Raw genomic sequence first — 27,795 nt, forward strand, 5'->3', positions numbered from 1 at the left:
GTGGGGGGCGGCCGTGTCCTGGGGTTCCCTCAGGGCAGCTCATTTCTGTCAGATGTTACTTGAAACGCGGTGCGGGCATCGTGTGCTTTTCAAGAATAATAAGTTTAATTATCCTCCGAGTGAGTGCCTGGGGAGGGCTGCTGTCAGGCTTTAAGATCCTAATTAGTGCTTATAATAGAAGTGGGCGTGTTTTGCAGTCTCCTCCTCGGCCTGGACGCTGTGGACAGAGGTCAGGGGAGCTGGTGGGAGCTCTGGAGGGCGGCCGCGGGCTGGTCCGGGCTGCTGTCGCACCCGCTCAGTGCGCGGGGCTGGAGCACGTGCGGCAGAGCGAGCCTTGCGGTAGGAGACGGTCCGTCTCTGTGGGGCACGCCGGGCCAGAGGCTGTGCGCTCCCGCTCGGCAGCCGGAAGCGGGAAGCAGCAGCAGGCACGGCCGTGCGCCCTGGGCAGTGCCGAGCCCGGCCTCCTGGGCAGCAGGGAGGGCCGCGGGGCCTGACCTGCACGCAGGGTGGGCGCCGAGGCTCTGCTGCTGCTCCCAGAGGGGCGCGCGTCTGTTAAGGATTCAGAAAACCGTATGGTTCCTTCTGAAACAGCAGTTCAGCCATAAATAGCAGTTCGGTCGTTTCTTAAACCATAAGGAAGACATTGCGGGAGTCGCAGCAAGGCCAGTGCCGCTGTGCTCCTGGTTTAAGTGTTTAGCCTCAGGTTACTCCTGACTCAGTATTTCAGTTTGAAGCTTAGAGGCTGTGCCGGGAAGCGGGCGTCGTTGGGCTGCTTGTAACTCAGTGAGGCTCTGGCGAGGCGGCCTGCATCTGTCCGCCTGTGGCCGGGTCGTGTGGGCCTTAGGGAGGGCCTGTGGCCTGCTTGGAGCCCTACCCCCGCCTCTGCAGCCGGTGGCCCTCGGAGATCACCCTCTTCTCTGGAAGGGCCTGGTCATAGGGTCCTGTTGGCGGGAAGCAGAATCCCTGAGTAGCTGAGCGTCTACTCCTTGGAACAGTGATTTAGATGCGTTTCCTCCTGAGCGAGATGCAGGGATTGAAGTGAAATTTTGAAAAATCCTCGGGAATTGCTGACGCAGTCCTGGAAGAGGTGAACAACAGATGGAAGGCTGGAGTAAATTACAGGGCATTTTAAATGTGTTCTCTCCTTCTGCTGTTTTGGTCAGGGGCCGGCCCCTGGGGGTGAAGGTGTGTCCTGAAGGTGACATTTAAAGCCGTTCAGATGTAGGGGCAGCACTTGGGAGCACGTGCTGTGCTCCTCTCTGTGTTATTGCCTTAATGGCTGTTTGTGTCGTGGCTGAAACCTCAGGGCAGCTTTTCCCAGGAGAGCCGGAGGGCATCTAGACGGGCCTGTGCTCAGGGACCCCTGCCTGCCTGTATATGGTGTGTCCCGGCCGGGAGGCGGGAGGGGTGGGCAGTCAGGCTCTGGGACCGTGCCGAGGACGGGCGAGCGAGGCGGCTGGCAAGATGCGCTGCCCACGTGCCCTCCTGAGGCCCCTGGGCGGCGGCGCCTGCCCTACCCGCAGCTCAGACCCGGCCTCTGGAGCGTGAGTGGAGTTGAGAGCCGGCTGCCCCGGCTGGTGGCCTCCGCCAACCCGCCCTCCCTTCCCCTTCTGTCCTGGGTCCTGCTTGTAGCCTCTGTCCTGCTCTTGTTGAGGTCATGAAACCACCACTTAGGGGTGGATCAGTCTGTTTTTCTGCTTGAATACACTTTATCCGGGATTGATTTAAACACAGTGCTTTGCAGTTTTTAAGTCTTACTTTTAGTCTTTGGATTCTGTGTTGTGTTAGTCTGAATTCTGAGTGTGAATCTGGAGCGCGTATGCGTGGAACCGCCAGTCCTGTTGAGTTATGACGGATGTCCGCCTTTTGCATCATCGTTTGATAGTGGGCGCCGTAGGCTCGTGGCTGCCTGTTGCGAATGGATCCGGGCTTCATGGTTTCGTATGTAGAATGTCTCCTTTTTCCCAGCACAGTAGTTGTCCCTTTTTGCTGCGCTAGCTTGAGGTTGCCTCTGTGTTCCTCGGGCACCATCTTGCAGCCCCCAGAGTCGTTTGAGAAAATACAGAGGATGAAACACTGTGCCAGGATTGCTAGTGTCATTAGAGGCCAGGCTGGAAGGGCCTTCGTTTTGTCAGAAAAGCTGTAACCTGCTGTTTTGTTTTATTACGGTACTAAATTTTTTAAAAACTAAGAAATGAAGCAACTACGTGCTAAGTCGCTTCAGTCGTGTCCGACTCTTTGTGGACCCTGTGGACTGTAGCCCACCAGGCTCCTCTGTCTATGGGATTCTCCAGGCAAGAATTCTGGAGTGCCCTCTTTGAGGGGGTCTTCCCGACTCAGGGATCCAACCCAGGTCTCGTATGTCTCCTGCACTGGCAGGGGGGTTCTTTACCACTAGCATCTCCTGGGACGCCCATACAGTGATCAGTGAAGATGCATAAAAGGTCTTATTTCGTTTCCTAACAGTGTGCGTGCCTGGCATTTAAGACTGTCATATGGATATTGAGAGGAGTTACTTTCGCTTGCAAAAATTTCACGTAAATTTTTAGTTGTAGGGGATTTGGGGAGTAGGTGGGTGGCTGATAAGAATAATTTGCTTAGTTTTATTATTGTCTGCCCGAGTTGTTTCTTTATTTTTGTTGTCTCCCTATTTAGTCTAAAGTGAGAAAACATAGGGGCCAGCGTTCACAGATGGAGAGGGAAGTGGCACCCCACTCCAGTGTTCTTGCCTGGAGAACCCCAGGGACGGGGGAGCCTGGTGGGCTGCCGTCTGTGGGGTCGCACAGAGTCGGACACGACTGAAGCGACTTAGCAGCAGCAGCAGCCCTAACTATAAATTGTCCTATGATACTAAACTAACAAAAATGGCCCAAAGAGATGTTTTTTGATATTTTTCTCGTGGTAGAAAAGGCCCCAATTGGATTATATTTAAAGGAGTCAAACTTCACTCCTAGCGCCGTTAAGGGGGAGAGGTGGTGTGAGGCGGATGCAGCTGACCTCCACCGATGGGTCGGGGCTTCAGGATTTTCGTGTTTTCTCAATGACCTCCTCCCAGTGGGAGACGTGGGGACCCAGAGGGAGTGCGGCCTCCGCCGCCTGCCCGCAGCCCAGGCGTCCTCCGCTCCATGTCTGCAGAGACACTGCTCGTCAGCAGTGCGGGCCACAGACAGCGTCCTCCCGGGGACCTCGGGTGTCATCTGCCCTGTGATGACAGGGCAGAGTTCCCATCACAGAAACTCAGAGTTCCCATCACAGACGTGAGCCACAGATATGTGGGTGACGAGCTTGGGTCTCCCTGGGTGCTCATGTGAAGCAGAGCCAGGGCGGTCTGGGCGCGAGGCTGGGGCCTGGGAGCGCCCTCCATGGAGCTTGGCAGTGGGAGGCAGGAGAGAGAGGAGGAGTGAGCGGGAGGCTCGCTCAGCAGCGTCCTGTCTCTGGATATGCGCTCGGTTTCCTCGTCCACAAACGCAGACGACTTTCTTCCCACGGGTGGTGAGGGTTCAGTGAACTGATGCTGCGAAAGGGCTTCTGGAGCTTGTGCGCCTGTGTGCGTGCCGGGGGCAGGGGCGCTGCCTCGCGCCGCTGCTGCTCGGGCTGCAGTGCCCGGCGGGCCAGCATCCTGAGTCGGGTGGTTGTCGTTGTGATGCGCCTCCTTAAGCTCTCACAGTCTTGAAGGACTGCTGCCCGGGCTCTGTTCTTGCCCTACAAGGACCGCCCGCTGTCAGACCTCTGTATGCAGGTGGCTTGCTGAGGGGGCTTTCCTGAATGGTTTGCTGGGAGACCATGGCTGTTTGTGTCATGCACACGGGGCTTTGCTCAGGCCGAGGGCCCTGACGTGAACTGTGGGGGGTCTTCCCTGTGGTGTTTAGAGATAAGCAGCACACGTTTGGCTGTAAAACCTGTGGCCTCTGAGTGGTCAAGGGCACTGCGTGGCCCGTCGTCATCCTAGGGGCTGGGGTCCGGCACGCGGCCCTCCTGGCCTCCTGGGCTCTGACGGTGCCCTCTGCTCTCTCTGCTCACACTCAGCGAGGAGCTGGGAGAGTTCATGGAGCTGAAGGGCGCCAGCAGCCCGGGGATTCTCGTGCTGACCACCGGTCTCAGCAAGCCGTTCATGCGCCTGGACAAGTACCCCGCGCTGCTCAAGGAGCTGGAGAGACACATGGAGGTGCGTCTGCCCCACTAGCCGCACCAGGAAGGGCGGTCAGGAGCCGGCCCCGGAGCCGCGATTACCACTGGCCTGCAGCGCGGGAGAGCTCCTCAGGGACTTGTTGGTTGTGAAGTTGTTTCCTCATGTCCCAGCTCTGTAGAGAGGCGTCTGCTCCAACCTCTGCTGGCGGGGAGAGTTCCAGTAGCTGGAAAATGTCCGTGGTGTGGAGGGGTCCCATCAGGAGCCTGTGCCTACAGTGTTAAGTGTATGAGTTATGGAGAGATAATAGGAAGAGAGTCAGCGGATGGTGTGCACTTATCTCCTTTTCAGAACTCAGGCTGTGGGCCCGGCAGGGGTTGGGGCTCAGGCTGCTGGCTTAGTTAGGCTGTGGTGAGCCACTCCCCAGGGGCAGGCCCTCTGCCGCTGCGTCGCTCTCCTCTGCCCTTTGGTGCTGAGCAGCGGTGGTGGGGGTGGGCGGTGGTGGGCGAGGCTGGGCTGGCCTCCTCCTCCAGGGAAGAGTCCAGAAGACTGTTCACCGCTCCACGGTCCCCTCAGAGGCTAAGCAGAGGTGCTTCAGCGCCGAGACAGAGGGGCAGGCCCAAGCCAGCCTCCAGAGAGAGCCTGCTGAAGGGCAAGTGCTCATTATGGAAGCTCACAGTGTGTTTCTTTTATTCAAAGGATTATCACCCAGACAGACAAGATATTCAGAAATCCATGACCGCCTTCAAAAACCTTTCAGTAAGTGATAGAGCGTGTTACGGTTTTTTTCCTTCAGACATTATTGTGGCAAATGAATACAGGAAATTAGTTGTGAACTATAATTTGGATTTATTCTGGAGAAATAAAAAATAAATAATGTAGTTATTCCACGGCTGGTAAACTTTCCTATGTTACGGCACTGTGGACACCAGAGAGGTGAAAGGATCAGTGTCTGCGCTTACACGGCGCTGCGTAATGCTGCCGCACACGTCAGTGATCTGGACCATGTCTGCAGTCTCATCTCAGCATCTTGACTGGCGCGTGAAAGGAGTGCTGGGCTTCTCCCTTACCTGCTGTTGTGCTGTCTCAGTACCTGAGTCTCTGGAGTGCGTGCCTTACTTATAGCACGGGCGGAACTCACCCTTTTCCCCTCTTCCAGGTCTCCTCTTCGGGCGCTCACTAGTAAAATCAGAGGATGGTTTTCTTGTCCAGTCCACATTCCATCTTCTAAAAGTGACAGGATTTGCTATATTTTTCTCAGCTAGTATTTCTCATTCTAGAGCTGTTGTGTTGTTGCAGGTCTCTCTTGACTTGATTCTGTACTCATGAATGAGCGAGTTGTTCACTAGTGTCTGTCTGCAGAAGCAGCCGGGGCCGCAGCAGTAGAGCCTGTCTCCCCTGACGCGCCTCCTGTGCCCCCCCAGGCCCAGTGTCAGGAGGTGCGGAAGAGGAAGGAGCTGGAGCTGCAGATCCTGACGGAGGCCATCCGCAGCTGGGAGGGTGACGACATCAAGACCCTGGGCAGCGTTGTCTACATGTCCCAGGTCCTGATCCAGTGTGCTGGCAGCGAGGTACTGCCTTCAGCGTTCCCTGCACTTCTTTTACCGTGGGGAAACCTCTCTCCAGGGCCCCTGCGCCTGGCTGGCTTCCCCTGCCGGGGCCACGGCTCCCCTGAGTCCCTTCACTGCTGTGGGTGGTGTCTCTCCCATGAGTCGCCTTTTAGATTCCTGGGCATCTTTGGGCTTCACCTGTGGTCTTTCTGGGGCTCTTCTTAACCGGTCGCGGCAAATGAGGTTTAATACATAAGCAGTGCTCGTCAGCTTTCCGTGTAAATTGGGCAGAGCTCACGGGGGGTGGCAGCAGCAGGCGTGTTGGGCTCCAGGTTGGTTAGTGCCAGGATCCGCCGCGGACCAGAGGCAGTCTCCCGCCTCTACCCTCCCTGCCTTCAACCTGAAGGGTCTGCCTGGTCTCCCTCTGCCACTGAAAGGTCACAAGTTCTTTTCTTCTATTTTCTCTCAACCACAGAAAAAATCTGTTTTTCTAACTCCTGCCTAATGAGGAGTTAATGGCAGAGCTAAACTCAGATTTTTAAAAAAGGTGTTCCATGGGTACTTGTGAGTCTTAACGAATTTCTCATAATTTTGTTCCCGTTTAATTTAAATTTGGTAGAAAGAAACACCTAGACATGAAGTGTGATATGCTCTTTCATAAGGCCGAACGTGAATATTTGTTCTCACCATTGTGAATGTGTAAATATGTGTTTTTAATATAGTTACTTGAATTTGTTCTTTTACATTAGGAAAAGAATGAAAGATATCTTCTACTCTTTCCGAATATTTTGCTAATGTTGTCTGCCAGTCCTAGGATGAGTGGCTTCATATATCAGGTAAACACATTTTAAATTTAGATTTGTTTATTGTGGGCCTGAGCGCCGTTTTCAGGCTCCTTTGGAGTTTTCGTGTTGATGCTGCGTGTGTCTGTCGTGTGCTGGGTACAGTGTTGTACGTACAGTGTCATATTCGCATCTGTGCGCACAGCCCCAGTGTGTGTGTGCTGACGTGACTGTGAAGCTAGGATCTTCCTGCTCATCCGGAGCAAGCGGAGAAGGGGCCTGGCCTCTGTGCAGCTGACCCTGAGGACCCAGAGTGCTGGGGCGCTGGCCAGCTGGCCGCCTCCAGGGCGCTCTGCCGCTTTCCTGCCACCAGGGCAGGCGGCTGCTCCACGGGCCGGCTTGGGGGGGCACGTGTGGCTGAGGTGGTCTGTGGGCCCCCACTGGACTCAGCAGTCACGGGCACACGCCTGGCGTGTTATTTAGCTTCTTTATTGCTCGTCACTTTCCTGATTTTCTCCGCGAGGATGTGAGGCTGCTTTAAGAAGAGATGCAAGGGCAGAGCCCTTCCGTTTCTGTCTGTCACGTGAGGTGCTGCCCTGCCCTCCTCCAGGGACCTGCCCAACCCGGGGATGAGCCCAGGTCTCCCGCGGTGCCGGCGGCCTCTTGACCGTCTGAGCCTCCAGGGAAGCTGATAAGTGCCTTAGGTTTTCTGTGTGTCTAGTAGGGGCTTCTGGCAAAGTTGACTGCTTTGTTCCTGTGTGGTTATTGAAGCTGCAGCCCTTCCATCAATTCCTCAAGGCCTGGTCACCAGGAACCATTCCCACAGAAATCACCCTGGGTTTGCTCAGAGTTGCATTTTTGCACGGGTGGCACGCTATTTGTCTTATCCCCAACAAGCGCTCTGCTGGGTCCTGAGTCCAGAGCGTTCACGGCAGGCTTGTACCTGCTCCGAAAGCTTAACAGCCCAGAGAGGAGTTGACATCACGCACTTGTTCCGAAAGGAGCGCTTTAGGCATGAGAAAGCAGATTGACACGGGCCAGCCCAGGAAAGGACCGCCTCCCAATCTGTAAGCCTGCGGTTGAGCACCTCCCCAAGCTGGCCGCTGCTGCTCTAAGTGAGCTCTGTCCTTCTCGGCCATGTACCCTGGCTTCGAAGCTCCCCCCACCCCAAGGCCCAGGGCCCTGCGGTGACCTGTGGGGCTGCAGGGGCGTCCGGAGCGGCCTCAGGCCCCAGGGTGCTGGCGTCAGCGTGCCGCCACCGGGCCCTGCTTCCCCCGGGCGTGCTGTCTCGGGGGCTTCTCTCTGAGTGCTGAGACCCCCAGTGCTCGCGGGTCAGTGTTCACTTCCGGCTTCGCCCCACATCCGGCCACCGCGAGCTCGTCCCGGCCTCCGCAGCTGTTGCTGCAGGTTAGTCGGGGACACGCAGCTGTGTTTCCCGTCAGGCTTCTCCGAGCTCTTGGTCAGCCCAGTGCCGTGGGCCCCTCGGCAGGGCGTCTGCAGTGCCCATGCCCGGCTGCAGGACAGGCTCCTGCGCGCGGGCCCCACTGCCCGTGGACCGGATGAGGCCTGTGGGGCTGCGGAGGTGGCCGGGCCCGTGTGGTGCTCTCGGCGCCTGGCCTCTGCCCGGGTGTCAGGAGTCCGAGCCTTGTGGCCTCAGAGCCGCCCTGCTGCTCAGGGCCCTGCTCCTCGGGGCCCTGGCCCTGACCCGAGAGACGCTCCCTGCAGACTCGCTCGGCCTCCACAGCTCTGGTGGCTATTATTCGAGGGGCTCGCTCCACGGCCCAGTTCTGGTTCCGCTCCCTGCCTCACGCCCTCTGTCCCAGAGCAGGCGGGCTGGTGCTCTTCTCTGTGTTGTGGGCAGTGCTTGGCGCAGCTGCTGACGGACAGTCTGGTGGCGGATGGCCAGGCGCAGTCTCGCACAGTCCCTCCGGCTCCAGTCGCCTGTATTTGCCTTTGGATGCGGAACTCGCCCCGTGTTTCTCTAAGGCACATCTCTGCTTCCTTTCTATAAACAGCATCATTTAAAATAGCCACCGTGGACCCTCGTTGTTGTTTTTTTTTTATCACACGTATGATGTTTTTGTGTCTTGCTGTTTATATTTAGAGTAACTCATCAGATGAAATGTTTTTGTTCTGGTTTGCAGCCCTGTACCTTTTTGCTGGCTCATTTCTTGGTTATAGTATTACAATTTCTTACTCAAGGTAGAGGCTTTTGTATTATATATGCCTTTGGTACAAGCAAGAGAGTTTGCTTTACAAAGACAGTTCCTCTGCATTGTCTAAAATTGTTTAATATTTACTTTAATAATGGTACCTCCTTTACTAGAAAAGCACTGACTGTTTTTGTTGGGGGGTCTTTTTTAGGGAAAGCTACCAACGACAGGAATGACAGTCACAAAGCTTGAGGACAGTGAAAATCACAGGAACGCGTTTGAAATATCAGGTGATAGGCGCGGGCTCTGTGGGTGCCCTCTGTCCGGGTGCCGAGGCCATGGCCCTCGTGTGCGGGCCCCGCTGAGCCCCCGAGGGCTGCATGGGCGTGCTGTGGGGCCTCCTTGGGGTGCACATGTGTGCGCTCTGACGCCCTCCAGCCCGTGCCTGTCTCCTCCAGGCAGCATGATCGAGCGGATCTTGGTGTCCTGCAACAACCAGCAGGACCTCCACGAGTGGGTGGACCGCCTGCAGAAGCAGACGAAGGCCGCCTCGGCAGGAAACCCCAGCAGCAAGCCTCACTCGGTGCCCTCGCACACCGTAAGGGCCCCGCCCCGCCCCCGCCCGCAGACCCCGGGCCAGGAGAGCGCCGCTGGGCCTCGGGCCTCTCTGCAGACGCGTCCTCATCCCCCGTGGGCCGCGATCGCCTCACGGGGACCCACTTGTGAGCCAGGCCTGCCTGTCTGCCTCTCGAGAGTTCACACACACACACACGCACATAGTTCACCGGTTAGGCGCCCGTCGGCACCCGCTTAGGCAGCTGCCCTGCCCAGGGTGGGCCGCGAACACTACCTCAGGGCTTGTGAGGGTCTCTCCTGGGACTTCTCCCACATGGTTCACCCTGGGGTCGCTGCCCTTGGGCTTGAAGGGCCGTCCCAGGGACGGTGGTCATGGCATGGTGTACTGGTCACTGCTGCAGCCTCTTACTCCATTTCTCAGCAGTTTGGGGGAAAAGCTATTCATTTGCTTCAACTATCATTTTGAATGGTTTTGCCATGACAGCTTTTCCATATTGTAAATGTATTCTAGAGATACTTAGCTTTCATGGGACTAAATTTATCCCAAGGGCATCGGTGTGTACATGTGTGTCATCCACAGGGAGTCCCTTCTCACTCAGGTGGTAACAGCCTTAAACCAACCTCTACAGACTCCCACCTCAGGGAGCCATGTGCCAGGACCCTGGCCTTTCTGGTCCCAGGGCAGCTGTGTGGTCATGGCAGAGTCCGCTGCTTCTGTCCTCGAGCCCTAAGCCTCAGCTTGAGCCCAGGCTCCCCTTTAAGCCTGTGTTTCAAATATTATTCATTTCTTCTGAATAATGACCTTACTCTGGTTTCCAGCTCACAGAACAACTCAACTTTTTTTCCTGTTAAGCATACTGTATTGTTTTGGGTTAATTCGAGGTCACTGGCTACTTTTGAATTGTTTAAAGTTCTAATTTGTCATTGTGATCGAATACTTTTGGAGTTTCTAGGAGCATAAACCCCATTAATAAGGTCCTTCTGAGAAATTAAATTTATGTAACCTGGTCTTGATTAAAGCTGATTTTTCTGAGAAAATGTTTTACCCAAGGGATTGGTAAAATTTTTCTTCAAAAACACAGTAAATATTTTTTTTTGGTTTTTAAGCACTATGGTCTCTGTTGCAATTGTATTTTGCTTTTATAATATAAAAGCAACCATTGACACGAATAGGCCTGATTGTGTCCCAGGAAAAAAAATTTTTTTTTAACAAAAACAGGGATCAGGCTCTACTTTTGCTGGCGAGGTAATAATTATGCTCCCCCAGTCACATTCCCAGGGCAGAGAATGCCCATTCTTTTATAAAATCCTGATATCTGTGTTAAATGAAATGCCTTTTTTGCAAACGTGACTGCTTCGCAGTTAAAGGCGGTCAGTGGGTTTCCGGGTCTGGACCCAGCAACCTGCTGCTTCCCGCCCTGAGCTCAGCAGGCCTCACGCAGGGTGTGGGGGATGCTCGGCCTGACGGCCAGTAACCTGAGCGTCGGGACATTCAGGATGCACGCTAGCAAGTGGGCGCTGCTGTGCTGGGAGGGCTGGGCTGGCCTCGGGTCCTCTGGCGGTGAACGCGCTCTGCTCTCTCCCTCTGTCCCTGGCAGCTCCCCTCCCACTCCATCACCCCGTCCAGCAAGCACGCGGACAGCAAGCCCGCGCCGCTGACGCCCGCCTACCACACGCTGCCCCACCCCTCCCACCATGGCACTCCACACACCACCATCAACTGGGGGCCCCTGGAGCCTCCGAAGACCCCTAAGCCCTGGAGCCTGAGCTGCCTGCGACCAGCACCCCCTCTGCGGCCCTCGGCTGCCCTCTGCTACAAGGAGGTGAGCCCTAGTGAGTGTGGAAATGTGACAGCCCTGTGTTTGTGTCTGTGACATGGAGCCGATGAGCCTCTTCAGAATGGAAGGCTCTGCCTTCTCTCCCTTGTTACCCTTCCTGTGCTCCAGAGCCCCAGAGTCCTGGGGAGACCCCCTCTGTGCCCATAACAGGGAGAGGGACAGGCTCGGGGCACTGTTTGCGCTTTGAGGAAGCCGGTTGACGACTGTGGTGATCACACGAGCGTGCTTGAGTGTGAGCCGAGTTCAGTTGCTCTGGTGTGGTTGTGGCTATGAGTGTGGGGGGTGTGGCTCGGGCGGTGGGCTGGGTGGGATGTGGGTGAGGCTGTGAGCATGGTGGGTGGGACAATGAGCTTGGTGGGCGGGACAATGAGCCTGGTGGGCGGGGCCTGTTCGTGAGCCTGGTGAGGCGCTTTTGCACCAGTTTGCATCTCAGAGAGGCCACATTTGACGAAGGACCTGGGCAGACCCTGCCTCCATCCTTGCTGGAGGAATTTTATGGTACATGGGGGAGTACAACATAAATTACAGTTAATCCTGTATGGGTTTTGTTAGTGAACTTCGGTTCTTAGGACATGTTTCTTCCTGGTGGCCCATTTTGGCATCCTCGCTGCTTAGCTCAGTGTGGTGGAGTGCAGCCACGCCCTGCTGCGGGTTCTTACAGGGGAGGGGGGAGTAGGGTACAGGAGAGAGAGGCTTGGCGGGTGTGGCCGTGGACATGTCCAGTGTGCTGGGCACACAGGCCGCCTGGTCACGGAGCAGGCGTCCTGGGGCAAGGCCGGCGCTCTGCGCCGCCTGCGGGCGCTGCTCCCGGGCGTCCCTCCGCCCCTGTGCCTCAGGACGCCTGCTGCTTCACTTCTTCGGGACTGCTGATCTGCTGCGTTTCCAAGCGCTCTGGAAGTTTTCACTTTCACAGATTTTGGAGAGACACCTTTGGAACGCAGGCTGTTCTTTCGGTGCTTGTCAGCCTGATCCCTCCCATGGCCTGAGTCCCATTCTCAGCCTTGGACTGGCCTCGTGAAGTTCAGCGGCGGTGAATGTGACTCAGTGATGCCGAAGTTAGCCTCCCTGACACTGGGGTTCAGTACGTGCTTGACAGTCAGAACCTTGCCGGCCGCGTGGGCTGCTTTTGCTGCTCCTCTTCTGCCCGGCTGAGCGTACAGATGTGCTGTGGACGGAGGGACAGTCTCTGGGCTGTGAACATAGCTCTGCCAGCGGAGGGGGCGCCAGTGTGCTGCCCGTGGGCTGATTCTGTTCCCTTTCCTTCTCCCTGTTTCCCTCACGTTTCATTTAGAAATCGACAGTGTCCTCCTGTCTTAATGGTTGGCTGCAGCAGGGGGGTCTGCCCTAGAGTGGGCAGCGCACGTGGTTCCCTGCACAGGCGTCAGCCCGCTGCCCTCTCTTCTCCGCACTGCCGGCTGCCGCACCTCCCAGGGAGTGGTCCCGGTGGTCCCGGCGCCGGCGGGTCCAGGTGGAGGAGGACCGTCACAGCCTGTGCCTCAGGATGTCAGCGCTCCGCAGCTGGCAGAGCGCGGTCAGCGTGTGCGGGGCGGGCGCTGGAGTGTCCCGGCTTCCCCCTCCACAGCGGCCGTGCCTGCCCACCAGATCTGGGGTCTGCCAGCCTTTTCCTCTCCTTCCCCAGGACCTGAGCAAGAGTCCCAAGACCATGAAGAAGCTGCTGCCCAAGCGCAAGCCAGAGAGGAAGCCCTCGGACGAGGAGTTCGCTCTGAGAAAAAGTGAGTGCCTGGGAGGACACACCTGGCTCTTGGTGGAGGCGGGGTGGGAGGCGGGGCCTCGGGTGGGGAGGCGCGGTCTCAAGGGTGAGGAGGCGGGGCCTTGAGGGTGGGGACGGGGCTTTCCAGAACCGCAGAGGGGAGCCAGTGCCCAGCCTCCGGTCTGCTCTTGAGGACGTCCGAGTGGGGCAGTGCAGCCCCCTCAGTGCCGGCCGCATCAGCTGCGCTGGCAGCATCCCCTGTGAGCGTGCCCCCGCTGTGGACACTGACTCCCAGTGGATCCTGCAGGGAGTTAAACATTGTTCTCACAGAAACCTGTTACACGACTGGTCCAGTTGGTGGCATGTAGGTCAGTTTCTCGGTGGCTCCTAAGCCCTCTGTGTAATGCTGACTCTTAGGAGGGAGCACCTGGCCTGCTTTGCGTGTGCTTATCTTGATATCATGAGATGCTGTCCAAACATTTTTGGTACGGCTTATAAGTGGCTCAGTCCTTCATTCTAACCATTTAAAAAAAATTAGTTGAGCCTTTAAAAGTATATATTGAGTATTCTAGAAAATATATAAAAATTTAGAACAATAGCAGAAATTAACCATACAGCTGTATGAAGCACGCGGGGTGTGAGGGCTGCCCGGCACCAGCAGCGTCAGACACTGTTGCTCCGCAGGCGCCGTCCTCCGCCAGGTGGCCCCCTGGTGCAGGTGAGGCCAGTCTGGAGGGGCCCCAGCTCAGGCCAAGCTCTGGAGCCATGCCTGCACACTCTGGGCTACACTCTGTCAATTTCCGGATTAACTCTGGTGGGAATCTGTGGGTCAGGGAAGCGCTTGTAAATAGGGTCAAATGGCCTTTCAGGGGCTGCTCCTGTCTTCTCTGCCTCCCGCGTGTGGGTGCAGGAAGTTCTTTCTGATACCTGCATCCACACGGAGAATCGTGGTTTCTGATTTTCTCAGGCAATATGTGAAAACGCCATCCCTAGTTTTAATTTTGACTTCTTTTCTTGGTGACGACGAACATTCTTCTGTGACTCTTGTGAATTGTTTCTGCTTCTTTTTTCATGTTCAGGATGGGGGGGTATTCTTTTTCCTGTGGATTAGTAAAACAATATATATGTATAAGTATATATATACACACACAGACATATAGATATGTGTGTATATATATGTGTGTGTGTGTATATACGTGTGTGTGTGCGTGTATATATGTTTGGGTATTAGCTCTTTGCCAGATATGTTGTAGATAAAAAATAGAAGTAAACGTCCTTTGGAATATAACTATTCTGTGAATATCCAGAAATGTTTATCCGGCACCAATTCCAGGGGAGGGGCCGTCCGTTAGCACTGCTGGCTGAGTGGCTGGCCTGGCTGTGCTGGTGACTCGGGCGGTGACGGCCGTGTGTCCCTCGCAGGCACGGCTGCGCTGGAGGAGGACGCCCAGATCCTGAAGGTCATCGAGGCTTACTGCACCAGCGCCAAGACGCGGCAGACGCTCAACTCAAGTAAGTGTCGCCGGAGCCCACGGCCACTCTGCTGGCTCCTTCTGCCTGAAATCACGCCCCAGAGGACGCGGCTGTGGCCCTGTGCAGGCTCTGGGCGTGACCCCTAGTGAGGGTGCTTCTGCGGCCTGGCCCGCGTCCCTCAGTCGTGAGAAGGGGTCTGAGCGGTCAGTGACGCGGCCCTGCTGGGAAACCTTGGCGTGAAGGGCGCTGCCAGGCGTAGCAGCCCTGGGGCCTGGAGAGGGCGGCTGTGATAGGACACCGCAGTGCGCTCTCAGTTCAGTTGGTCAAGCTGCCTAAACCCCTGGTGTGGAAGTGGTTTGAGCGAAGAGTTTCTGAGAATCATTGTCGAAAGCACAAGCCTAGGGTAAGAGTTGTTTTTTGTTTCTAACAGCAGCTCACCGCCCCACCCCCACCCCCCAAATGGTTGCGTTTAGAGTTTTTGCTGTAGACACCAGGGAGTTTACTGGGTAAATTTCCTACCTTTCAGTGTACCTGCATCTTGCTTACAATGTCTTATATGAAAGCGTCTTAATCCGGTGTGTGAACAGGGAAAAAGTGGATTCTTTTTTTTCCCCCAAATTCCTGAGCGTTTGAGAGTTGGAGTGCAGGGTATGTGGTCTGTTCAGGAGGAAAAGGGGCTGAACTTACCCCGCCTCAGACCGGATGTCATTAATTCTGGCATGAAAAGCGGCTTTTATTAGATGCTGTTTCTGGTTCCCTTCTCCTTCTCGACTGGTGAACTGCCTGTCACCTCATCTGTACCACCTGCAGTGTGACGTGGCAGTTCCAAGCCCTGTCACGTCTGTTGTAAAAAAAAATGCTGGAAAGAAAAGGTGGAAAAGGAACTGTTGAGTGCTTTAACTTAGCTTTTGTTCAAGGTGACTGCAGGTGTGAGGCTAGGGCCAACAGGATTAGCCCTGGGTACAGCTGCAGGTGATCCGGAACTTTCTTTCTGGCTCATAGTTTACACGTCCCGCCCGTGATGTTGGGATGTCTGGTCTGCACCGCATCTGGTGAGAACACCTGTCCGTAGTGACCGGTGCCCAGAGCAGGTGAGGAAGAGCAGGGTGTGCGTGTGGAGGGAGTCGGCAGGTGACAGGGCTGTAGTCTGCAAGCGCAGACCATCGTCCCTGAGGACAGGACGGCTTCCTATTTGAGACTGTATTTTGGGTAATAGGCTATATGTGCCTGTAGTATTTTGGGTTTTGAGTTTGAGATTTTTAAAAAGCTGCTCGCCTCCACATCAGCTGTGTGAAGTGCGGCTCCAGCTCGGCATCCCAGGTGAGCGGACCTGGTGGCGAGCCTTGTGTTTCTGTGTGGGTCTCGTTTCTCCCCCGGGGACGGGGCTCTGGCGTGTGTAGGTCTCGCCACGCTGCCTGTGTGTCCACTTCTGCTGTGCGGGCAGACCACTGGACGTTGGCCAGCACAGTGGGTTTTGTTTTTAATCGATGTTACGGCCTAACTGCCCTGAGGCCTGGGACTGGCCTTCATGCAGGGTTGTCAGGGACAGGTGGCTCGGGAGTTGTGTCCCTCGTGCTGGCTGGGTGGTGCGCTGCGGAGCCTGGAGACGGCAGGTGGGGTGGCTCTGTCCCCGTGGAGCAGAGATCGTGGGCGTGCGTGCCCCGCCTGGGCTCCGTCGGGTGCGGCGCGCCTGGGTGCTGGACGCCCGCATCACCCACACGGCCTGTGCACTGCCGCCCTCCCGGCCGGGCCCGCCGCTCACGGCTCCCCGCGCGTCGGGGAGGGTCAGCAAGAGGGTTGATGGCATCCGGCCAGACGTGTCTTCCTGTGTGACCACTCCCCTGGATGCGTATGGGTGGCGCTCCTGTGGGTAGGTGCTCCGGGCTAGAGGCCTGCGTGCTCTGCAGGGTGGGGGAGCGGGGGCGGGGCCCGTATCACCCCGTCTCCGTCGGAAGTCCTCGCAGTCGTTACAGTTGCACAAGGTAAGTTTAGACCCCCATCGGTAAGGTGACTTCTAGTCTGGCAGAGAGGTAGCTGAAGAAGTCAGTCAGAAATCCTTGGGAAGTATTTTACATTCGGTATATGCATGTTAACCACATGAATGATTCCTTTTACAAATAATGTCCTAAATGAGATCATTTGTTAATCGAATGTGTAGCAGAATTGGTTATTTGTCATATGTCTTTAGAATTTTCTTGTGATTGTGGGCTTATTCCGTAAAAGATTTCATAAGTGAGGGCCTAATAGCAGTAAGCTTAAAAAGGAGCAGTTTGGAAATGGTATCGTGATATGGGTTTATTTAAATAACCATTGATCCAGCTGTGTTCTACGGGCTGTGCTAGTCAGTCAGTCAGTGATGAAACCCAGCCGTAGGTGAGGAGGATCGAGCATTGCTGCCGTGTTCTAACACTCTTTTCTCTCTCCCTTCTCTTCCCGTCACCTTCTGCGTTTGTTTCCTGTTTTGGTTGTGGCTCTTCCTGCCGTCTTCCTGCTCGCCCCTCCTCCGCCTGCCCCTCCTCCGCCTGCCCCTCCTCCCCCGCCCTCCCCCACCCCCCACCCGTCTTAGCATGGCAAGGCACTGACCTGATGCATAATCACGTCTTGGCTGACGACGACCAGTCAAGTCTAGACTCCCTGGGTCGTCGCAGCAGCCTCTCCCGTGTGGAGCCTTCAGACTTCTCGGAAGACTCTGACTATGACAGTATATGGACAGCCCATAGTTACAGGATGGGTTCTACATCTCGTAAGAGCTGTTGCTCATATATCTCTCACCAGAACTAACGCACTTCTCAGCTTTTCTTAACAATGCTTGTTGTACTGCAGCCTGCTTTTCTTAGATGTTTTCTTGCTGTTTCTTGTCTCTTTTATGTGATATTTTAACAACTTTGGGGAGCATTTCTGATATTTCCCGTTGTATTTTGTGGGGCTTACTGGCCACGTGAAGTGTCCACTCAGGCGACTGACTGTGGAAAGCGGTGGTGTGTCCACAAGCTACACCGAGGGTCCTCTGTCCATGGGCAGCGGTGGTCTTACAGCCCCACGTGACATGGTTAGGGTTTTTATTCTCAGTGTAGCGACTGTCTTGTTTCGTTTTAGATACAGCTGTATGAACACTTTTGTATTTTATACCGAAACCACACAGGTTTGTGATCTAAGTGCCAGCGACCTGGAGGAGACTCTGGCCTTCCGTACAGGGACGTAATTGTGTGGGTGTGCAGGACACGCCAGTCCAGTAGTTGTGGAGAGATGAGAAGAACCGTACCTCCAGAGCTGAGTCCAGACCACATGGCCGAGTGCTCGGCTGCCCTGGGTGCCCAGGAGGAGCCTCTGTCAGCGCGGCGGGTGTGAGCTCTGGGCCTGGGCAGGCGCGCGAGGGGCACGTCCACACCCCGCAGACGGCCAGCTCCGGGCCCCAGTTCCCCGCAGGCCAGACACCTGCATGTCATACCCCAAACTTCCGTTAGTTGGAGGAGTTTCTCTTAGAAGGCACTTGGCAAACCGGTGCCCCTGCAGTGCAGGGCGGGAGTCCGGCCTCTGAGCGCGTAGGTCAGGCTGTGTGTGTACCCAGGAAGTCGCCCACCCCAACTCCCAGGTCTGAGCCCACGGCCTGCAGGCACACGTGCTTGTTTTCAGCTGCAGGGACACTCCCTTCACAGCCCCGGTGGAACATCACCCTCACTCTCGGTTGCCATGGCGATACGAGTCCCCAAAAGTTTACCAAGTTGCCGTGTAACACACTTACGAGAACATCTCACATCTGGGGATGCCCCTACTTCCCTGGGGTTTGTTGTGGGAAGCTTCTCACTGCCCTCCCTTGGACTGGCTCCTGCTTCACGAAAAACTGACTGTGCCTCGTGGCACACGCTTGTGGCACCAGTGCACACACGGTCCACACTGGGCGGGAGGGCGAGACCCCTCCCCGTCACACTCCGCTGTGCATTGGGGACACCCTGAAACCAGCCTCAGAAAGCAAGACACTGTGACAGCTGGGGTGGCGTTTCCCCTCCCCATGGGGCGGCTGTGGCCCTGTGTGCTCAGTGCCCTGCCTCCGCCGGCACCAGGCGTGCAGGGGTCCAGTCTTGTTTGCACGGAGTGGCTGTGAGCTGGTGCCCTGCGCCCCGGGCCCGGGCAGCTGGTCCTGCTGTGCACAGCGCTGGTCCCCGTGGCCTTCCTGGGGTCCCGGCAGAAGCTGTGCCGGAGGGCCAGGGCCACAGGCGGGGGCTCGTTAGGAAAGCCAGGAGTCGCACACGTCCGTCTGTCCCTGAGTGTCTACTGAGCTGCTTATGCCACCTGGAGAGTTCGTATTTTTATATCAGTTAGTGTAAATAAGAAAGTTGAGGAGCAGTCTTTTAGAATTAGTCGGCGCCCAGTATTCACGCGTGGGAGGGAGATTATATACGTTCAGCCAAGTAGCAGATGGCTCATATGCTTCATGTCATGCAGTGAACTCAGAAGCGTGTTTTACTTCATGTCACATCAGGCGACGTCACAGCTTTCCAGGTTCTCACGGTGCAGGAGTTTCTCTCTGCTCAGAGACTGTGAGTGGGTCGGGCTGGGCCTCGGTGCATGCGGGTTTTCAGGCCGTGCTGTGTGGCGCCTGGGTTTCTCTTGAACGCCAGATGTCATCTCTTGAACGCCAAATGGGTTGTCCTGACACTGATATTCCAAACACCAAAGTTTTCCTATTTCCCACAATTCCTCTTTGTGCCAATTAAAGCCATTTTGACAATGATTTTCTGTTGATTCTAAGATCACTACAGAATGGCCACCTGGCTGGCTGTCTGGGTTTGTTCTGAAGTCTGGCACCATTTGCCCTTGTGACCTATCTGGAAGTATCCGTGCCATTGGCTTGAAAGCCGTTCTCACGGGGCGTGCCACGGACAGTGTTTCCACTTTTGCGGAACTTCAGTCGTGCTGAGCCAGTACCTGTGTTTCTGCCATTCTGTAATATCTCTGTGTACAGTTAGTATTATAACGGAAGGGGGAAGAATCTGAGCTAGAAGGTAGGTTTAAGCCATTTGCGGGCCCTTGGCCAGCGGCTCAAATTTTCCCATTGAATCGATGCTTGCCACAAGTCTGTAAGCTGTATCACGTGTTTTGCATAAAACTGCCGAAACACAGGGATGTGTGTATCGTGGTGAAGACCTTGAAAAAACCTGCGTGTTGTGCTTTCAGCCTGTGAGCGGGAGAGCCGTTCTCCGTGGGCGCCTGCCGCTCCGGACCCAGTCGGATGTGTACCTGAATGTCCATTGTACAGTACAGTATGCATACTCCTGTTTGTGGCTGCATATGGCAACGAAGTGTTTGTTTTATATTCAAAAAAAGACGTCTGTTATGTACAGTTGAAATAAATTTTGCATTTGCTAGCCTCTGGCTTTTAATATGTGTTACATGGAGGGGGGTTGGGGCTGGGGGAGCAGAATTTGCGGTTCACTGTGATTCGGCTGTTTGGAACTAGCATCTTCCGCAGGACGGCGGGGCGGTGCTCACCTCGTACCTGCCTCGATGGCAAAGCCTGCACTTTCTTAGGTTAACAATGTTTCAGATGACGCGAGACGACGCTTCTGTGTTTATGTCATCTGTTTCCCTCTAATTCTTTCGTAAAGAAATTTTTGCTCACTGGGAGATTCGTCTTCAGAAAGAAGAGTGCTCTCTTGCCTCCTCTCTTTTGGTGGAGTCAGGGCTGTGCATAAAAGGAAGAAAGCCCACCTTCAGTGTTTCCTTTCCGTAGGCTAAGGGCTCAGGTTTTAGTTTTTATTTGTAGAGTGCGTGTCTAGCCGACCAGGAGAGGCAGAATGGGAGGAACAGAGGTGCCTGTGGCAGGTCTGGGACCAGGCCGGGGTGCAGATGGTGGCCGGGTGGACAGCCTTCTCTGAGGAGGGGCCTTGTGGTTTTGTTTTGTTTTTCCCTAAGAAAAATGAATTGGAACCTTATCACAGCCAGAAATAACAGTGGCCTAACGGAGAGATCTTACTGAGTAGAATTTTTAAAATGTTAGCGTTTTGTTTCATGCTGAAAGTTACTTCGGTGTCTGTGAGTTACAAGAAGTCACGTGAACTGTGCTGTAAAGGCACTCCACGGCTGGCCGCAGAAGCGGACACTCGCTTCTGAAAGACCCTACCCGGTCTTCAGGGTCTCCAGGCGGCCGGCCCCCAGCCCGGACCCACGTGCACAGCGCAGCCCCTGAGTTTGGAGCTGCAGACCTTCAGGGGTGCCCCCCGGGGGTGGCCTGCCCGCCCCGTGACAGTGCCTGGGGCCGAGGCCCTCTGCTTGCTGTCTGGGCAAGCTCTCTGTCCACAAGGCGGAGGAGCTGCACCTGTGTGTTCTCAGACTCAGCTCCACGGCCCCCTGGGGACCTGTGACAGATGTAGGGGACAGGTTCTCAGTGGGTCTCCAGCTTCCAGGTCACCGGTCCCAGGGAGTTCACGGGTCCCCAGCGCCTGCTCCGTCCCCAGCTGAGGGCGCAGAGCGACCCCTGCTGGCAGCAGTTCTTGAGTGCTTGTCAGCCGGCAGCGGCTGGGTCTGCCCTGAGGAAAGACCCCTGTACTGAGCCACAGCAAAGCCACGCAGTGCTTGTGTGTGTACTCACAGACACGTGCAGGGTCGTGTGCTGGCTCACACTCCTCAGAACGTTAGCCAGAAAGCTGCAAAATGTTCCTTTTGATGATGGAGGAAGTGTTCAGCACTCGGATTTAGGTAATGCTGAATTCAGGTTAAATGGGTACTTTTGCTGGAAATCTTAGGCACTGTGAACCTCCAGGAAGCGGCTACAGCTTTCAGTGGTTTCCACAGTGAGGTGCTGCAGAATCCCGGTGGTCTCCTGGAGACACAGAGCTCTGTGTTGAGCACAGAGCTGGGGAGATGCAGACCCTGTGTGTGCTGGCGCCTCCGTGAGCACACGCTCCCGTGTCTCAGCCCCACAGTGGAGGCTTTCAAAGTGACAGCCGTGTTTGGAGGCTCTGCTCTGGAATTCTTTTTCCAGCCTAACTAATTCAGAGAAGATTTGCTGTGATGCTTTTAAAAATACTGAACTGATCTTAGAGAAAGCTTGTTAAATCTGCTTACTTTCTAGAGCTTTGTTCTCATAGAAACAGTTGACTTACTTAGAAACTTTGGTTAGAGAATATTCTTTTGTTGTTTTGCTGAAAGACTTGCAATTTTTTTTCAGTTGTTTCACAAAAGTGTGTTGAAACTAGGCAGCCTGAGGGGTTCTGTGCAGGCTGATGAATGCTCTTCACTTACAAGCCTCCTGGCTCACCGGCACATCCTCAGTGGCGTTTCTCACGTCGGCACGTGTCAGGAATCCAGCCGTCGACACTTCCTGTCCGTCACGTAGCTTCACCTGCTCTCGCGTGCTTTCAGCGTGTCTGCCAAAATGAGGGCGGTGTCCTTCTTGCACGTGCAGCTCTTGGATCAGGTCTCACAGTCACCTCACATCGTGGAGTGTGTGGTTACGATGTCATCTGGTAGAAGACACCTGTCAGAGTGGCCTCTGCAGAGGTGGTGGGTCTTGCTCTCTTTTTGCGGCTGATGGAGTTGAGGCTCCGAGCTTTGGTGTCAGGCCTGAGTTTCCCGAGGCCTGCAGCCCCAGCCCCTGCACAGCCCTGCTCCTCAGAGTGGACACCACCGCCCCCTCCATTGCGCTTCTGTTCTGTGTATCATTTGAAGACTTCATTGCTACAAACGTGTAACGTAAATAGGTTGCCTAGGCTTCGAAGCTAGAAGATGCAAAAATAATTGAGAAATAAACGTAGAATTTAATCTTCCTAAGGCACTTATATGAAAAAACACGTTCAGCCTGTGGTCTCATTAGCTAGTTTGGGTGAAGAAACATGTTACAGGCTGCCCGTGACCGGTCCACCCTGGTGGCCCTTGGCCTGACAGTGGCACACAGCTTCCAGGGCAGAGCAGGTAACAGTGAGGACCCCCGGGGGTGCCAGGGTCCCAGGTCACTCACCTGCTTCTGTTTACAGGGAAACCAAGTGGAGCCCTTTGCTCCCTGACGTGTGGTCCACACAGCAGAGTCCTTAGGAATACTTGTCTGTTTTCAGGGGAAATAGCACGCTGTCCCTCCTCCCAGCAGGAACATGGCCAACGCTGGCATTGGTGTCGGAAGTTTGGGTGCCTGGCCCTTCAGATTCTTAATCCGGCGGCCTCTGTGCCTCTCAGTTGTGTTTCCCGAGTGCGTTTCCTCCCTAAGCGGTACTTCCGCACGTGGCCCAGACATCCCAGAAGTGTGTGCTGAGAAAGGCCCAGAAGACAGCGTGGCCGCGGCCCCGCATGAGGCCCCTGGAGCCGGTCATCGTCATCAGCCGGACGAAGCCTTTCAGGACGTGTCCCTCCCCGGGCCCAGGGCTTGGAGGACCTGAAAAGCCTGCAGGTCGGTCGCTGTGCCAGGCCGGGTGTGAGCTGGGCGCTGCCCGCCCCCCGCGCCTCCCGCAGCCTTGGAGCTGTCACCACAGGACCCGCGTCTCAGTGTGAGCACAAGTCACTAGTGGAGGGTCGTCTGTGAACAGCAGCTGACAAGCTCAAGCCACAGGCAGGGGCTCGTACAGACGTGCTCCAGCACAGCAGCTCCTTCCGGCCATGGCAGGGCTGCGAGTAGTCCCCGTGGTTACGACACCGATGTCCTAGGACACGTAGACACCGTGCCTCGGCTGGTGTAGGAGACCGTCTGTCGGGACGTTGGCGCTGTGACGTGTTGTGCCCCCCTGGGCTGGGCGGCCTCCCTCTCAGGCCAGATGCTACTCTTTAGCTCGGCCTCCCTGTCTGCGGGACGGGGCTAGAGCCGGGCTTTGCAGACGCCCCGCACGGTGGCCAGCAGGGTCACCTGGCCCGGTGAACCAGACCCTCCTCCCTGTCGCCAGCCGCCCCGGGAGTGAAGGGGGTGCTTGGTCCCCGCATCAGGAGCGTCGACAGCTGCCACAGGCCCTGTTCTTTCAGAGGAGGGTGAGCTTGTGGTGAGAGGCTGGTTGGAACCATTAAGTCCTGTCCTGAAAGCGTGTGTTGTACCGAATGCTCCTGCCACGTGAGGATGCCCGGGGCCCTCGTCCACTGTGACGGACCTTTGGGAAGGCGAACCGAGGGTAAAGCAGAGAAGACGAGGTCGGGCGGGCCGAAGCGCCGTCTCCGTGGTTAAAGCGTGTGCACCAAACAGCCAGGTGGATGGTATCAGCGAGAAAGCTGCGTTTATCTCAGCAACCACCAGCAGGGGCTGCGGCGGGCCGCGTCCTTCCTCGGATGCATCTGACGTCATTTTCAAAACTTGGAATGGTGCACGTCAGTGCTGTATAGCTCTTTAAAAAGGTGGTTTTCTTCCTTGCACCCTTATATGAGGCTTAATTCTCGTTAATTTCTGAAGACCCTGTTTTGCAGTAATGGTTTCTCTGGCCACTGTCCCGGGTAAGCTTTTGTGCTGGGTCTTGGTTAAATGACATAAATATCCCTGTAATATTGGAAACAGTGTTCCTCCTTTTGGAAAAATGTTTATATTCCAGGGACTGTAAATACAGTTTTCATAAGAGGATCAGTAATAAACTTTTTCTTAACCATGTGCTGTAACACTTTTAGCTGTTGCTCTGGAGTTAAATGTTTTAAGGACCAGTTCACTGACTTGATAAATATTGGAATATGTCTTCTGTGTGATCTGATGGTTCTTCCTAAGCTTCCTGGAATAAAATGGCACAAAATTTGATTGATTTGAATATCCCCCAGTAGTTGATTATTTCCTCCAAAATGCCCAAGTCGATATGGTCAGAATCTTCAACTTACTACGTGTTGAAAATTTTTTTAAAAGATCGATAATCCAGATTCAGAAACTGAAGCTCAATAAATTGGAAAAAAAAAAAAAAAAAGACTAATGTTTCCTTTGCCCTGTCATGCTATGGGCTTGAAGGGAGGCTTGGCTTCAGTCTACAGAGGGGGAGGGAGTTGGTAAAGGCTACCCATCCCCATTTTATCTAGAGTATGTATTTCTTAACATACTGGAATTAACACCTGGAATTTAATATTAGTAATCAAGTAGTGTTATATAGTCAAGTCCTTTTAGCTCTGCTGTGGTATTTACCTGTGGGTTTCTTTTTTTTATTTAAATGATGACAGGTTCACGCAAAGAATCTGCTCCACAAGTTTTGCTTCCAGAAGAAGAGAAAATCATAGTTGAAGAGACTAAAAGTAATGGTCAGACAGTGATAGAAGAAAAGTAAGCTGTGTCTCAGTGTTTTAAAGTGTCTGTGGTGGGGGGGCTTCCTGGCTGAGGTCCACACCCCGTGCGTGGAATCGGGCCTTACTGGAGCTGGGCTGAGGGGGGCGGGCGCGGGGTGAAGTGGGGTGCTCGCGACCCTCGCTCACGGTGCCCCCTCTCTGTCTAGGAGTCTCGTCGACACCGTGTACGCGCTAAAAGATGAAGTCCAGGAGCTACGACAGGTGAGTTGCCATCTGTCTGTAATCGTTTTAACGGGGCCGACGAGGGAACCACGGTGTTAGACCTGAAGCCAGCTGTCCACGAGCACCGTGAGGCCGGAGCAGGAGCCTCCTCTCGGGGTCTGGATCTCAGCAGCAGATCAGCAGTGGGTCTGTGAACGTGAGCCGCGGGAGGCGCGTCTTCAAGGCGACTTGTTAAGCACTCTCTCCACCGCGCTGGTGTTGGGCGCCAGCAGGGGCTGTTCTCTTGTCACCAGGTGCCACGCGTGGTCCAGGTTCTTGAGAAGACCCATAAAAAAGCCAGTTAGACTGGGCTGCCTCGCCGAGCAGACTGGTGTGAGCTGCATCGTGTCGGTGGCTCCCGTGTGCGAGACGCAGCTCACGGCCGGCCTGGGCTGGATGGACGGCAGGGGACCGGCCACGCACCCAGAGCTGCCCCCTGCCGGCTGCCTGCCGCTCTGCCCGCCCAGGGGCGGTGCTGGCATCAGCCACGGTGGGGGTGACGGGGCCCCTGACTCAGCGGCCTCTGTGCCCCCTTCTTGGTGCCGTGGAGACTCTCGCAGGCATGGGAGACCAGGAGGGACGTGAGCCCTGCTGGTTCCTTTCGGTCACTCCCACTCTGTGTTTTGTAGATTCTGTGGTTCACAGTCGTGAGTGCTGGGCCTTCTCCGTTTGTGGGCTGTCCCGGTGCCAGGAGCCGCCCTGCGTCTGAGACCCTCGGGGGCCCCATCAGCCGCTCCCCTGGCCGCGGTGCAGGGCGGGCTCCTTCAGCGGGGGCCCATCTCCTTGGGGAGGGGTCCCCTTTGGTGCCAATGGTGGTTAACCTCCTGCGGTCTTCTTCACCCGCAGGACAACAAGAAGATGAAGAAGTCTCTGGAGGAAGAGCAGAGAGCCCGCAAAGACCTGGAGAAGCTGGTGAGGAAGGTTCTCAAGAACATGAATGACCCTGCTTGGGATGAGACGAACCTCTGAGGGGTGTCCTGGTGCTCCGTTAAGACCGGTTCCGAGACTGAGCCGGAGCCCTACACGGAGCACGTCGCTGCAGCCCCGCCCCTGACGCTCAGGCTGCTGGCGGGGCCGTGCGTGGAGACTGCAGCCGGGCGGCCGTGAGCTCCAGGCCGAGCCCAGACCGCGTCCCCCCACACCCAGTAGCTCATCCCGCAGTGAGCACAGTGGCGGCGTCTGGACTTGCGGGCTCCGAGTGAACGCCTGTCAGTGTCCTGTGGATGTTCCCTGGAAATGTCCCGCTCTGAACGCACACGGAGGGGCTTCCGTCTGGGCTGGCTGCTGGGTCGCAGTCCCTTTGCACTCACCTCTCTGCTCCCGCGCCCTGGGGCTCAAGCTCACTGCTCGTGGGCACCGGAGGCTGCAGACCCACAGGTGTCTCTGGGGGTGCCTGCTGTGCTGAGGCTCTCCAGAAACACCGCCCGCAGTGTCTGCCTGCGGGGCCTGTAGACCGCAGGGGCCCCGTCTACGCCCGCAGGCTCCCGGTCGAGCAGGGTCACAGTCCGTGTGCAGCACTGGGCTGAACCTGGGGCCTCGCCTTGGCCCCGAACCCGAGAACCGCGCCTGCTGCCCCCGGGCCCCGTGGCAGCTGGGCGCATGCCCGCCCCTGTGAGCACGTGCATGGCAGAGGGTGCCTGGCTGGGGCTGGCCTGGTGACTCGGCCAGGTGCACCGTCCCGTCCTCCCAGAAGGAGCAGCTCCCTGAAGCCTGTAAATAAAGTGTGTTATTTATTGCACGTCGTTGCAGCCCATGAGGACGCGCTGCCGGGCGCAGGTGGCCGCTGTGTGAGGCCGCTCTGACCCCAACACCTGCCATCCCGTCGGGTGCGCGGGCAGGCCTTCCGTGCTTGCTGAGGAGGCAGCGTCTGCACTGTTTCTGCACGAATCGCGCAGTGGAACATGCCCGAGACGCCCCGAGAAGGGGGTGTCGAGATGAGGGCCCCCCCCCCACGCTGAGTCCAGCTGGCAGGCCCATAGGAGGGGGCCTGTCCTCAGGCCCGGAGCCCCGCCCAGGGTCCAGCCAGTTCACGGGACCTGCTCCTCCGCCCTGCTCTTCTGAAGAGGTCGTTTGTACAGTGAGATGAACTTGTAGAGGACAAGTGTCGTGTCCTTAAAAGCCCAAACTCCAGCCCCTGGATCAGGGGTGTCTCGGAAATGCCTGCGTGGCGTCAGACGTGACTGTGACCTGCGCTCCTCTGTCTGCATCGGCCGGACGCCCCCGAGCTGGAGCAGCTGCTGGTCTGGGTGCCCGTGGCCCCGCCCTCAGCCTCCCCTGCTCCGGGGCGGGGCGGGGTGGGGGGGGGGGGAGGGGGCAGGGGGGAGGGTGTCTGGGGCCTTGAAGGCCTGGACCGTGTAACGAGAACTGCCGACTTCTTGTGTTTAGGTTTTATTTTCTTCGTTAGTGGCAGGGCTGGGAAGATGGCCCTTGGAGTGTTTGGTGAGCCCCGTTTTCGTGGGAGGCCCTTTGGTGAGACATGAGACCTTGTAGTGGGAAATAGCCAATCGCGTGCTGAAGTTTGCTGTCGCGCGCAAATTCTAACTCAGGAACCGCATCCTCACCTGACTCTCCAGCACTCTGTGGTGGGCGGTGCTGCCCGCACCCTGGCGGGGTGCCTGCAGAGCCTGCCTTAACTGCTGACTTGAGCACGTGTGTTCTCAACCCTCCCGGTGGGTGGCCATTGACATGCTTGTGTGACGCATCCTTCCCGGGTCCCAGGGTTTTTCGAGGAAGCAGAGACGATGCATCTGAGCAGTTCTTCCTACAGACCTGTGCTGTTGTCAGTGGAGGGGATGTCAGGAAGGGGCCGTCTGCCTGTTGGAGTCGCCTCTGCCTCACTTTCCACGGACGAGTAGACGGAGCCACGTCCTCGCCCGGGCGGGAGGGGACGCGCCGGAGCCGTTGCGGAGGCGTGCTCTGCAGCAGGTTGAGCCGTCGTCGAGAACTCCCCACAGGCCCCCGGTGGCTGCGCCCGTGTTTCCGTAGGACGTGCAGGGGCTCCTTTCACAGCTGTGCTGGTGCTCCGCGGACGCCCCCGTGGTGTCCTGGTCTTGACTACTCACGCTCTGTTGTAATTACCATTAAACTGACTATTTTTCTTATGTTACAAACATGTCACTTTATTGTTTGTATTTTTTTTTTTTTTTGGCATATGTGTGTGT

At 56.1% G+C, this 27,795-nt stretch overlaps 1 protein-coding gene across 7 annotated transcripts in view; it reads left to right on the forward strand.

The window, feature by feature from the left end:
* Nucleotides 1-27,744, forward strand: part of ARHGEF7 (Rho guanine nucleotide exchange factor 7) — a 100,976-nt gene extending 73,232 nt beyond the window's left edge. For 4 of the 7 annotated variants that reach the window (XM_042255070.1, XM_042255072.1, XM_042255076.1 and 1 more), the window contains 13 exons: nucleotides 4,027-4,165; nucleotides 4,826-4,885; nucleotides 5,551-5,697; nucleotides 6,426-6,512; nucleotides 8,823-8,901; nucleotides 9,070-9,209; nucleotides 10,786-11,010; nucleotides 12,665-12,758; nucleotides 14,159-14,248; nucleotides 16,776-16,952; nucleotides 24,311-24,410; nucleotides 24,580-24,634; nucleotides 25,481-27,744. In XM_042255070.1, the coding sequence (XP_042111004.1) occupies nucleotides 4,027-4,165; nucleotides 4,826-4,885; nucleotides 5,551-5,697; nucleotides 6,426-6,512; nucleotides 8,823-8,901; nucleotides 9,070-9,209; nucleotides 10,786-11,010; nucleotides 12,665-12,758; nucleotides 14,159-14,248; nucleotides 16,776-16,952; nucleotides 24,311-24,410; nucleotides 24,580-24,634; nucleotides 25,481-25,603 (1,516 nt within the window). In that variant the 3' untranslated portion in view covers nucleotides 25,604-27,744. Of the gene's footprint in view, nucleotides 1-4,026; nucleotides 4,166-4,825; nucleotides 4,886-5,550; nucleotides 5,698-6,425; nucleotides 6,513-8,822; nucleotides 8,902-9,069; nucleotides 9,210-10,785; nucleotides 11,011-12,664; nucleotides 12,759-14,158; nucleotides 14,249-16,775; nucleotides 16,953-17,351; nucleotides 24,064-24,310; nucleotides 24,411-24,579; nucleotides 24,635-25,480 lie in introns of those variants that run through there. The other 3 variants (XM_042255073.1, XM_042255069.1, XM_042255074.2) reach the window with 2 other exon arrangements.
* Nucleotides 27,745-27,795: the final 51 nt, after the last annotated feature.

This window comes from Ovis aries, chromosome 10 (assembly GCF_016772045.2).
Source record: "Ovis aries strain OAR_USU_Benz2616 breed Rambouillet chromosome 10, ARS-UI_Ramb_v3.0, whole genome shotgun sequence".
In the NCBI taxonomy this organism is placed as follows: domain Eukaryota; kingdom Metazoa; phylum Chordata; class Mammalia; order Artiodactyla; family Bovidae; genus Ovis; species Ovis aries.